Raw genomic sequence first — 12,303 nt, forward strand, 5'->3', positions numbered from 1 at the left:
CCTTGGTTATATGTATTTTCTTTTTCTTTTGTATTTTCTTTTGTTGTAAATATGTATGTTTTTCTAATTTGTACTTAATAAAGTTCAATATTAATTTAAAAACAAAACAAAAAAACAAACAAGAGCAACTCTCCCCTTCTGTGGTTTCCAGCAAATGGTATTCAGAAGTGTTGCTGTGGCGAGTTGGGAAGGCAGAGCTTAGCCTTTGTGGCTGGTTGCCGTTGATAACCCTCTCCTCTGTGAATAATAATAATAATAATAATAATAATAATAATATCCTGCCCACCTGGGTTTCCCCAACCACTCTTAGATTAGAATTCAGAATTAGAACTTGTCTAATTCTCTTCCAAGCCATCTAGGTTGGTGGCCACCATCCCTGCCTCTTGTGGCAGAGAGTTCCACAGTTTATGTGAATAAGTGAGGAAGAGGGACTATAGCTTTCCGATGGCTGCCTCAGGACTTAAGGAAGAATTCACAACAGCAAACATGCCCCTCTTTGTTATGCTGGATCTCCAAGGTGTTTACGGAGCCCGAGGACTCTATGGCTCCACCTTCTCTCCTCTGACTCACCTCTCTCTGGGTTGCCAGTCGAGAATGCAGATATGTATGTGCTATTTTGAGGGCTGGGTTTCCCCACCACCCCCTTAGTGTGGGGAGGGAGACGCTCCGCTCAAAAAAAAGACCAGAGGAGCTGCTGCAATGTAAACTGCGACTTTTATTGTCATTTCTTCGAACAGAAGGCCGCGCACTGCAAACGTCCCGCGTGACAAACGCAAATTGGCTATGCTCCTTTCAGCGCGTTGCTCCCGGCTGCTGGCGCGCCACTGCCCACCGCCCGGACGGGGAAGAGCCTTTCACAGAAAGGAGCAGGGGCTTGTCTGAGCGGTGCAGCGCTTGGAGCCGGGGGTCTGTGGCGACAGCAACCGGGGCGCCACCCAGACCCGGCAAAGAGTTCCCAGAAATGCAAAAAGTATATACGATAGAGATATATATAAAAATACAGGCTGGTAGCATATGGCCTCCTTTGGACATCTATAATACAAAAGGACTTGCTTCTTCCATACCCCCTTCCCTTAAACCACACCAACGCGTTACGGGCCAAAGGCTATCTTCCCCAGTGGCACAATTCAGTGCCGCCCCTCATCGCACAGTGAGGACCCTGGAGGCTGCCACGATGTTCGTGCCCCCGGTGACCCCGGAAGGGACCTCTGCGGCTCTGGTTTGCTCAGGTCTAAAGGAGCAGTGGAGCAGGGGTTGGTTCCATGCAGCTCCCACCCCGTAAGTCTTTTGCTGATGGAAAGGGGAGGGCATGTGGCAAGGAACCAACACGCCTCCTTTTGAGGAAGGGGTCAGGAGGAGTTTGAGCATCCCTGCGCATTAGAGGCCGCCAAGCCCAGTGATTTGCAGAAAGAAGGTCTCAGGTGCAATTTCAAGCAGCACCTCTGGGTCACGCTGGGAATGTCCGCTGCCCGAGCCCCCGGACAGCTACTGCCGGTCAGTGTAGAGCAGTGTTTCCCCAACACGGGTCTCCAGCTTCTTTTGGACAACAACAACTCCCATGAGCCCTGACCGTCCTTGCTAGCTAGGGATGATGGGAGTTGTAGTCCATCAACGGCTGGAGTCCCAAGTTTGGGAAACGCTGGGGTAGGGAATTCTGAGCTGGCCTGACTCCCTGCAAGGCACCTTCTCTGAAAATCAGATCCACGCTTTAGACATGAAGCAGGCAGAAGTGTGAACAGACTGCCTTCAACCACACTGAGCCAAGCCACTGGTCTACCTGGGAATATAGTGTCTTGCTCTGTCTGGCAGCAGCTTTCCGCCCTGCAAGTTGGGATCCGGTCGCTGGAGATGCCAGGGTTAGAAGCTGGGATGCGAGGCGTGCAAAGCAGGGACTCATATCCAAAGTGGTGCTGAGTCCCTCGTCCGGTTAGGGCAAGGAGTTAGCTTGGCACTTCCCCCCCCTCCCTGGCCTGCTAAATCCGGAGCAGATTTGGGGAGGGTGCAGGCGAGGGGGACGTCCCACGGCAGAAATCCAAACGGAAGAAGAGACTTTGCGCTGCTTTGGATGCAAGCACCGAGTTGCGGGCCCGTTCCCAGAGCTGACCTCTCTTCAGGTGTGAGGTTGGGCTTCTCAAGGACGGTGCCACTACCTGGCAGGCCCTGCTGCCATCCCAAGGCCTTGCCCGCCCTTAGAACCAGCTGGGCAATTCTGCCTCCATTTGCTGTGGGGATCGGGAAGGAACAAATCACACATTTGTCACACCGCCGACATCCACTGGGATCCACCAGCCCATCTCTGAAGACACTGCTTGGACCCACAAAGGCAACTTTTTCCTGGCGGGCTCTCTGCATATGCGTCTAATTCCCTCTGCACTCATTGCTCGAGGTCTCTGTCCCTGGCTTATGCCGCCATGCAACACTTACGCACAAGCAGTGAGTTTTCAGCTGAAACCGTCCAAACAAATTGAAAGTTTATGCACAAAGACCCTCACAGCTGGTTCTATAAAACAAAGCGAGCGTTCCCCGCAAGGCAAGTGTTATCACACAGAAGCCAGACAACAGACCGCACACCAGGTCAACTGTTGTTGATGTTTTAAGTCTTATTTTAAGCAGCGGCAACACAGACCCACAGATCCAGCCTCGGCTTTTGTGCGACCGTGAGATACGGCTTCCGATGATGTCCACAGAGCATCTTTACTTCTACACTAAAAGCCAGAAAGACGAGAAACGAGATGGCTTGTCCAATCACGCAGCTCAGTCTCGCAAGGCGCAACACTCGCCTTCGTCAACACAGCGGTGAACCGAAATCCGGAACATTCCTCCGCTCAGTCGCCAGGGTGATACTGCCCTCTAATGGCAAGAACTGTTTTTATCTACAGAGCTTCTCCATTTTTGATCGGACGCAAGACAACAGGCTGGGTGACGGAGGCGGCTTCAAACTTCGCCAAACGGCAAGCACAGCTGAAGCCGTGTGCCCACCTGTGGCATTTGGGAATAAGGCACTTTTGAGCTCACCTCCCTCATGTTTCAAATCGGCTGAGTCAGCGTGCCGAGACTTGGCCCTCACATGCGGCTAGACCCTATGGAGGAAAATTCTCATCACTGCATAACGACTTCACAGGTGTTCCTCCATGACACAGATGCTCATCTGAATCCAACTCAGATTAGATCAGGATGTGTGTGTACATCTGCATTTAATATCAGCCTGCAGTTTCACCGTACAAATTGACTGCCGCCTGATATTATGACTTGAGATCAGCCTTGGCTATCCTGGTGTCGTGCAAAGGTGCTTGGACCGCAGTTCCCATCTGCATGGCAGCATGATGCTGGAAGCTCATGGGAACTGTAGTTTAAACACCTCTGCACGGCACCAGGTTAGCAAAGGCTGCCTTAGATCGTTCAGAAGTTCAGCTCAGGAACAGCAACGACAAAAAGCTGATCGATAGGAATTGGAATCAAGGAATTTGGCTGCAGCCATGCATCTGGGACGGACGAAAGGGTCGCGTCAGGTGAGCGGTCGCTGTTATTACCTGTGTCTCAAGAGACACAGAGGAAAGTGTTATGCAAACCGCGATGGCTGACTTGTGCGATCGTGCAGTGCTGGGGCATTCACCGGAGACTGGGAAACGGCTAATTTCAGAAAATCTCCTCTTCCTTCTCCAAAATAAAGTCTCCAGGGTAAACCAGTCAAGCTTATTGGTAATATCACCTGCCCTTCTCAAGCACTCTGACCACCACACCAGAGTGAAAGGTCAGCCTCGTTCCTTGCCGAAATTTGTCTCACCTAGATCCAGCCTCTGTCTACAGATCTGGGCGGGCAAATTCTGATGGTGCGTCAAATGACAAGAGGGCTGTCCAATGGGAAGCGAGGAACAGGGCAAGCAACGACAACATTGCTCCTTTATGTACAGTCCTCCAAGCCCAACACGGTCCACTCTCCGTGTATTGCAGCCTTCCAGGTGCTTGAATCCCCAGGTGAGGGCAAGACAAACCCTTGGCTGAGGAGGGATTAAGATTGGCCTGCCAGGGGTGGAGTCTGCAATTTGCAACGGCTGGTACCAGAATGCTATGGAGAAGGGGAGGGGGGCACCTGTGCCAAACGGGGAGTGCCAATGGCAAAGCACAACATAAGGGACGTGCAGTCTCACTGCAACTGCTGCTTTACGACACACAAACAAGCACACCCCTGCCTGTATCACAAAGCAAAATCTCAAAAGGAAGCTGCAAACATCTTGGGCTGACATGCTGAGGAGCGCAGGTACCAGTGAAAGATCATCTGAAGCAATTGGCAGAATCTAGACGTGCCCAACTTGAGACTTCTCTTGGCTCAACTGTTAATACTGATTAGCTGGTCAGCCTCTTTCGATACCAAAACAGGGGGAAGGTGGGGAGGGAAAGGAAAGAATGGAAATTTTCTGCCTCTTTAGAAAAATATCCTTGCTTTCAGCTTTATAAAATAATATATATATACAGGTACATATATATATTTAAGAAGGCTCCAGTTAGAAAAAAGACAAGTGTATCAAAATATGGCGATGCTGTATGGCTGTGGATACAAAACCTCTCAAAAAATATTTGTTCGCGTGCTTTTTTAAAAAGGCATCGTGCTAAGAAACTTAAATCGTTTTGCTTCCCCCGCTCCCGCAGAACGGCTGAAGGTCTTGGGACAATTTGAGAGAGGGGACAACCCACACCCGTTTACTGAAAACACGTAACTCCAACATGGCCATCCTCTGAACACCAGCCTCCTTCCCCTTGGAGAATGGCACAACTTTTCCAGAAGAACGGAGAAGCCGAGCGCCACCTTCTAAAGCTCTCGGCTCCAAGTTCAGGTTATGGGGAACGCTGCTCAGCACAGAATATGGGGCTGCCCCCCCCCGAAATATGTTTGCTACTGCTTGGGTCACGAAGCAGAAGTCATGGCCAATTCCAGCTCTCTGGCAGTGCACATACCTTTGCGCTATTTTATTCCACGGAAGACTAATAAAGATTGTACATCTTACGTGGAGGTTTGGTTCCAAGGGTTCTGCGTATGCACGGAAATCATATATATCCAAACCCCTTGAGTCGCGTCTGCAGCTACCAGGTGTGTGCAAGTAAGGCAGAGAGATTAAAAGCTCCTTTTGTGCCGGGTAAACCACACGGATCCAGCAGCAAAAAAAAGCTTTCAAGACAGCTTAGCTCTCTGTCTTAACTTGGGGATGAAGGCCAGCCCAGAACACTGGCTCTGGGAGGCTCACACGAAATCTCGCACGAACCCAGATGGCCCTGCGAGATCTTGCACGAGCATCCCCAAGGTGGCGCCCTGAGCAGGCCTTGCCCCTCAAGCAAGGCGGAGAATGTAAGGAGCTCTATAAAGATCTCTACCTCGTTTGGAGTTCAGTTGCGCGATTCCAACTGGTCTGCCTCCGACCGCGTATGGTCGAAATCGTGCAAGCTCAACGCACGTAAGATGCAATCTTGCTATAGCTGCACATAGGAGGTCAGGTCAAAGATGCGTTTGCTGCCCACAAATGTTACTGTATTTGTAAAGTATTTGGCGTGTTTGTTTTATAAGAGCTATGCTGAATGGTAAGGGGGCAAAACTATTCTCCTAATGAGCCTGTGGTCAGAGGATGGCAGAAGGGATACACCGAAGACCCAGTTCAAAAAAAGAAAACAGCAAAGATATATTATGGGGGTGAGGAAGACGCCATGCTTACGACGCAGCAACAACACCCCCCCTCCCTCGACAGCAAAAAGAAAAGGGGAGCAAGTTTTCTTCCCTGTGTGTAAGTAGAGCTTATAAGATTGTCTATATATGTAACATGGGGTGTTGGGGGGGTAGTTAACTTTTTCTACAAAAGGCATTTAAAACAGAAAAACAAAACGTAAAATGGGAGATCTGCAAGTTCAAGCATACAATAAACAAATACTCCTCTCTATACTTATATACGCATTTTTTATATATAATCTCTCTCTCTTTCTCTCTCTCAAATTTAAGGTACTTTGGTCAGCAAACCTTATTGCTACATCCTGACAGATTATCTGTTCATGAGGTTGTTTCCACCTCAAATGAAAAAGCTTCCAGCAGCTTTCAAAATCCCACTTTTCTGAACATTGGTTTTTAGGCCTGTTTTTATCTTCCCCTTTTTCTTTTGTAAACAACACAAAATATCAGATGGGAGATGATGTCACCGCAGTCCTTTTCCTTTCGGTGGGGAAGAACAGGAAAATGGTGGCCCGACTGCATCGTGACACACTTGCCGCCCTCCCCCAGGCCTCTCGACCGAAGAAGGACAAAGTCCCTTTGGTCAGTTATTGCTCACACCTGTGGTCTCGATGGCTTCCCGTTTGGGACGATTTCTTTGGCTTGACACAGTGCAGGAAGTAAAAAGGGTTGGGGGGGGGGAGAAAGAAGACTATAGAGACTGGTGTCCTCGCTTTCAGCATCGATGCCATGACGGCCGACCCAAAGAAAGCTGCAAAATGTGACGCAGGAAGAAGCCACGGCCACCTGAAGCGCGGAAGAAAGACGGCAGCTTGGCGTGAGGCAAATAAAATTAAAAGGCCAATCTTTGTGCATCTGTTTTTCTTGTCAAAACGAGAGAGCCAACAAGTGCTCAAGGCTGGCCTCCCCTTTTCCGAGAACAGAAGACCGCCGTGTTTCCAGAGCAAATCCCACCGCGGACATCGATTCAGAAAGAAACCGCCTTTGGGACAGGCACATTTTTGTCAAAGTGCAACACACAGGATCTGTGTAGTATCCGAGAAGAAAAATTGATGGGGAATATATATCTCTATATGCCCCTGCTATGGCACCAGAAATAATCCAGGCAATCTGTGGTCCTCTTTCTTGGGTCAACCTTCCTCCCGAGTACCCAGCTCCGGAGGCGTTTCTGAAGAGGCAGCGTCAGACGACAAACTCCGGGACTTCTTCGTGGGCGAGATCCAGAGAGAAGTACTTGCTGGTCCTCTTGACGGGGAAAGTGTCGTGAATGTTGATGCATTGCTGCGCTAAGCAGCCGTTGCAGTAGAGGCCCTCTTCGGCCAGTCCGTGGCCACAGCCGAAGGTGTAGCTCTGGGCTGTCTCCTGGCAGAGGCTGGCCAGTCGCAGGAAGTCCTTTTGGTAGAGCCGGATGTCGTCCAAGCTCAAGCTGTGCCGGTCAGTGGAGGTCTTTGGCTTCCGGCAGGCCGTCTGCAGGAAACAGGAAACAATCATCTTTATTGTCATTGTCCCATACAGAACAACGAAATTGAAAAATATCTGCATCAGACCTTCAAAAACCAACAAGCCTGGAAGACACAAGATCTACCCACACTGGAGGAATGGCAGATGAAAATGATGGACTATATGGAATTGGCGGAAATGACTGGCAGAATCCGAGACCAGGGAGAAGAGTCGATGGAAGAAGATTGGAAGAAACTTAAAGACTACTTACAGAAATATTGTAAAATTAATGAATGTTAGAATGATGATGGATTGAAGTTAAGCGGTTTCTAGCGGTAATGGTATAAAAAAATATGGAAAAATTGGTTTTTAATATGTACAAATTTAATGTTATAATTTATCAAGATTAAAGATTAGGATTAAAAAGGAGGGAAAGGAATTGCTGGATTAACATATTAAATTGGAATACAAAAGAGGGAGGTATGAGGAGGTCCGGGAAACAAGTAAATGTAAAAGAAGTGATGAAAAGATGGAATTGTTTTTAACTGTTTTTTCCTTTTTGTATTTTGTATTTTTCCTTTTTATTGTTAATTTTATTATTAATGTGATTTTTCTTCTTTTGAAATTTTAATAAATATTATTTTAAAAAAAACAACAACCAACAAGCCTGCTATCCCAGCCTGGTTAGCCCTCTAAAAACTCTGATACCCCATAATTAAATACAATATACTCCCACAGAGACTACCTTAAAGGTAAAGGGACCCCTGACCATTAGGTCCAGTCATGGCCGACTCTGGGGTTGCGGCGCTCATCTCGCTTTACTGACCGAGGGAGCCGGCATACAGCTTCCGGGTCGTGTGGCCAGCAGGACTAAGCCGCTTCTGGCGAACCAGAGAAGCGCACGGAAACGTCGTTTACCTTCCCGCTGGAGCGGTACCTATTTATCTACTTGCACTTTGACGTGCTTTTGAACTGCTAGGTTGGCAGGAGCAGGGACCGAGCAACGGGAGCTCACCATGTCGTGGGGATTTGAACCGCCGACCTTCTGATCCGCAAGTCCTAGGCTCTGTGGTTTAACCTACAGCGCCACCCGCGTCCCTTAAACCACCCCCCCCAAAAAAACCTCTGATACCCCATCATTAAATACAATATACTCCCACAGAGACTACCTTACACTGTGTTTAAAACCAAAATCGCATTTGGATAAAAACTGTTTCTCAGGCGGCTAGTCCTAGTCTTTATAACCCTGTACCTTCTTCCAGAAGGCAGAAGCTGAAAGAGATCATTTCCGGGGTGCGCACTATCCTGCGCTATCTCTGCAGCTTTCTTATGGCACCTGGAAGCATAGATTTGATCCAAGGTGGGAAGAGTGCACCCAGTTATTCTCGCCGCAGTCTTTACAACCCTGGACAGCATTGGTTTTTCCCCTGACCGTGCAGCTCCCAAACCACACACAGAGACCATAAGTTAATACACTCTCCACAGTACAATGGTAAAATGCCATCAACAGGTCCTTTGAGAGATTATTTTTCCGGAGGATTCTCAGAAAATATAACCATCGAAGGGTTTAAGGCAGAAGCTGTCCACCTTTTGGAGTCCACGGCTCCCTTGACCAACTACATTCTTTCTGTGGCTCCCTTGTGGGGCTCAGGAGCCCAGTTAGATCCCCCCCCTTGCCTGCAGAACTGGCAGCCCCTCACCCCTTTTCGAACACCCTCCCTTGTGGAGGGGTCCCTCCGCCTCCTCTCCTCTCCCCTCTCCTTGGGAGTCCTCTGGGCAGCTGCTGCCGCCGCCCCTGGTCTCTGAGCATCCCCAAAGAGAGGTGCCTCCTCACACTGCCCCACAGAGGCCTGGGACTTGTCCGTCCATTCCCAACAGCAAGGGATGGCGGACTGGCTGGCTGGGCTCCCTCCCTCCTTTGCTTACTCTGAGGCTGCCTTAGCTGCTAGCAAGCAGCACCTCCTGGCCAGCCCCAGAGGCACCATTCGCCTGGGGAGCTTGCAGCCAGGGCTGCTGCGGCAACAAACAGCCCTGCAAGCCTCAAATACGAAAGTTTGGTTGTGCTTAGACTAACCTTGTGAAGAATACAGAGAACACAAAGATTTGATGGACTATGAAAGAACTCGAGAAAAAGGAGTGACTGAAGAACAGGTGTAAAGGTGAAGTAGAAACTAAGAGACGTGTGGTGAATGCGGTGGAAGTCTTTTAGAATATTTTAACTAGGATATATATATATATATATATATAGTAATGTTCGAAGTATAAATTTGGCATTATTGATTATGAAAAGTATTTTTTTCTTTTTTTCTTTTCTTTTAGCTTTCGTCTCTTTTCTTTTCTAGTCTGCGTGTTATGTATTGATTTTTGTTTCTATTTCTTTTTTCTTTTTCTTTCCTTGTAATATTTAATAAAAACTAATAAAAAATTTAAAAAACTCAAACAGCCCTGCAAGCCTTTGGGAGGCAGAGACGCAAGAGGGCATCAGAGGAGGGAGGGAAGGAAAGAGGTCAGTGTTGCCCACGGCACCCCTGACCATCCTTCAAGGCACCCCAGGGTGCCAGGGCGCACGGGCTGAAAACCACTGGCTTAAGGAAACCCTAGAGCAGGCAGCTTTCAAGAGACTGAGATCTGCTCCCACTATTAAAAAAAACTGGCAGTGATCTACCAAAGTTGTTGAGCTTTTGTGGGGTGGGGGGAGGGTCCAGCGATCTACCACAGACACCCCGTGATCTACCAATAGATCATGACCCCTGCACTAGAGCAGGGGTAGGCAAACTAAGGCCCGGGGGCCGGATCCGGCACAATTGCCTTCTAAATCCGTCCTGCGGACGGTCCGGGAATCAGCGTGTTTTTACGTGAGTAGAAAGCATCCTTTTATTTAAAACGCATCTTTGGGTTATTTATGGGGCCTGCCTGGTGTTTTTACAGGAGTAGAATGTGTGCTTTTATTTAAAATGCATCTGTGGGTTATTTGTGGGGCATAGGAATTCGTTCATTCCCCCACCCAAAAAATAAAGTCCGGCCCCCCACAAGGTCTGAGGGACAGTGGACCGGCCCCCTGGTGAAAAAGTGTGCTGACCCCTGCACTAGAGACTCCACAATTCTATGGTTTTATGGCCTCGGATGCAGAACTTTATGGACTCATGGAGAACTTACGAACCTGGGGCAATGAATCAATGCTTTGGCCACGAAGCTTGACCACGGTCTCCGAAGAGCTGGAAGTGGACGAACTGACTTCTTTGACGACTAATCCTGTGTTGGAAACAAGAAAGCAAAGAGCCGAGGTTCGTCATTATTCAAGGGCGGCCCAGTTCTTAACAGAACCGCTAAGTACCCCTTAGGGAACAGTACATCAGAAGCCTGCTTTTTAGCGTAATGGAAAAATCCAATTGCTTCGCCACCATCTGCCTGCTTTTTCAGAATGTGGGAATGGGCGAACGTGGCTCAAGAGACAGAACTGGTAATATATCCCCGAAAACCATTTTGTGCAGAGACGGTTCACATTTATCACACCTTGGAACAAGAAGTGCCAATGTGATATTAGACCCCGTCCACTCTTTTATCATCCGATAGCTTTTTAAGACAAAACACAATTTCAGTTTCAGTTTCAGGGTATTGATTAAACTGACTGTAGCCATTACAGTTCAAATGGATGGTGAGATTATGTAGCTCTTGCTTATTACTTATTTTTCCTGGGAAATCTCAACTTGGCACGGATTGTTTATTTATCCCCATTTAATGAATTTTGCTGTGCGGTGCACTATGTTCAGATTCCTGCACTGCTGGGGGGGGGGTTTGGACTAGATGACCCCTAGTACCCCTTTCCAACTTTGCAATTCTACGATTCTCCTTTGAGCATGGCATAGCCGGATACAACCTTAAAGGTAAAGGTAAAGGGACCCCCTGACCATTAGGTCCAGTCGTGGCCGACTCTGGGGTTGCGGCGCTCATCTCGCTTTACTGGCCAAGGGAGCCGGCGTACAGCTTCTGGGTCATGTGGCCAGCATGACTAAGCCGCTTCTGGCGAACCAGAGCAGCGCACGGAAACGCCGTTTACCTTCCTGCCAGAGCGGTACCTATTTATCTACTTGCACTTTGACGTGCTTTCAAACTGCTAGGTTGGCAGGAGCAGGGACTGAGCAACGGGAGCTCACTCTGCCGCGGGGATTCAAACCGCCGATCTTCTGATCGGCAAGTCCTAGGCTCTGTGGTTTAGCCCACAGCACCACCCGCATCCCTTTTTAATGTTTAATAGATTATTGTATTTTAATATTCTGTTGGAAACCGCACAGAGTGGCTGGTGCAACCCAGCCAGATGGGCGGGGTATAAATAATAAATTGCTGTTGTTGTTGTTATTAATTGCTTCCTTGCTTATGCCGAGCTCCTGGGAGGTTTACCTGAGTGCCCGTTGAACTTCCTGGCCATGAGCATGTCTTCGGTGATGTAAATGCAGACGTCGGGACTCACGTCGTCCAGGGACCTTTCGCTCGTGGGCTCAAGGTCTCGGGGGTCATCGACCAGCATCTCTATTTCTGAACCAAAGATGGAGGGGTGTGAGATGGGAGTGGGAAAGGGAGGCTGCAGTACAGGGAAGAGCACGGAGGACACAGCAGAGCATCGTCTCATCCCCCATGCAGAGGACCTTGGGATTCCCCCATCCAGGATTTACGTACAGTGGACGCTCGGGTTGCGAACGTGATCCGTGTGGGATGCACGCTTGCAACCTGCAACGTTTGCAACCCGTGTCTGCGCACGTATGGGTTGCAATTCGGCGCTTCTGCACATGCGCAAATTGTGATTTAGCGCTTCTGCGCATGCGCGACCGCCGAAACCCGGAAGTAACCCATTCCGGTACTTCAGGGTTTCGGCGGTCTGTAACCTGAAAAAACACAACCTGAAGCGGCTGTAACCTGAGGTATGACTGTATAAGCTGAACAAACTATAGCTTAGGGCCCCACTCTCTTGGAGGCCCCCAAAAAAATTTAAAGGAAAAAAACCTGGATGTACATTTCCAAACTATAAGATAAAAACCAATTAAAATCAAACCTACAGTGTTTTGTGTTGTGTAGGCTCCTATGATGTAAGTCATGGGCCCCGCCTGCTAGCCTGCTCCCTAAAATATCACTGGTTTGCTCATTTCTATATATATGGT

General features: G+C 48.7%; 1 protein-coding gene and 1 long non-coding RNA gene across 4 annotated transcripts in view; both read right to left on the bottom strand.

The window, feature by feature from the left end:
* Positions 1–695: 695 nt before the first annotated feature.
* Positions 696–12,303, bottom strand: part of FRMD6 (FERM domain containing 6) — a 144,068-nt gene continuing 132,460 nt past the window's right edge. For all 3 annotated transcript variants that reach the window (XM_080977374.1, XM_080977373.1, XM_080977375.1), the window contains 3 exons: positions 11,549–11,683; positions 10,311–10,402; positions 696–7,177 (listed from right to left, as the gene is read on the bottom strand). In XM_080977374.1, coding sequence (XP_080833500.1) covers positions 6,893–7,177; positions 10,311–10,402; positions 11,549–11,683 — 512 coding nt within the window. In that variant the 3' untranslated portion in view covers positions 696–6,892. The remainder of the gene's footprint in view (positions 7,178–10,310; positions 10,403–11,548; positions 11,684–12,303) is intronic.
* LOC308470594 overlaps positions 696–12,303 on the bottom strand; it is an 80,379-nt gene continuing 68,771 nt past the window's right edge. The window contains exon 2 of the long non-coding RNA XR_013982489.1: positions 696–5,564. This is a non-coding gene — a long non-coding RNA (uncharacterized lncRNA). The remainder of the gene's footprint in view (positions 5,565–12,303) is intronic.

Source organism: Podarcis pityusensis (genome assembly GCF_964106645.2).
Source record: "Podarcis pityusensis genome assembly, chromosome: 1".
In the NCBI taxonomy this organism is placed as follows: Eukaryota; Metazoa; Chordata; class Lepidosauria; order Squamata; family Lacertidae; genus Podarcis; species Podarcis pityusensis.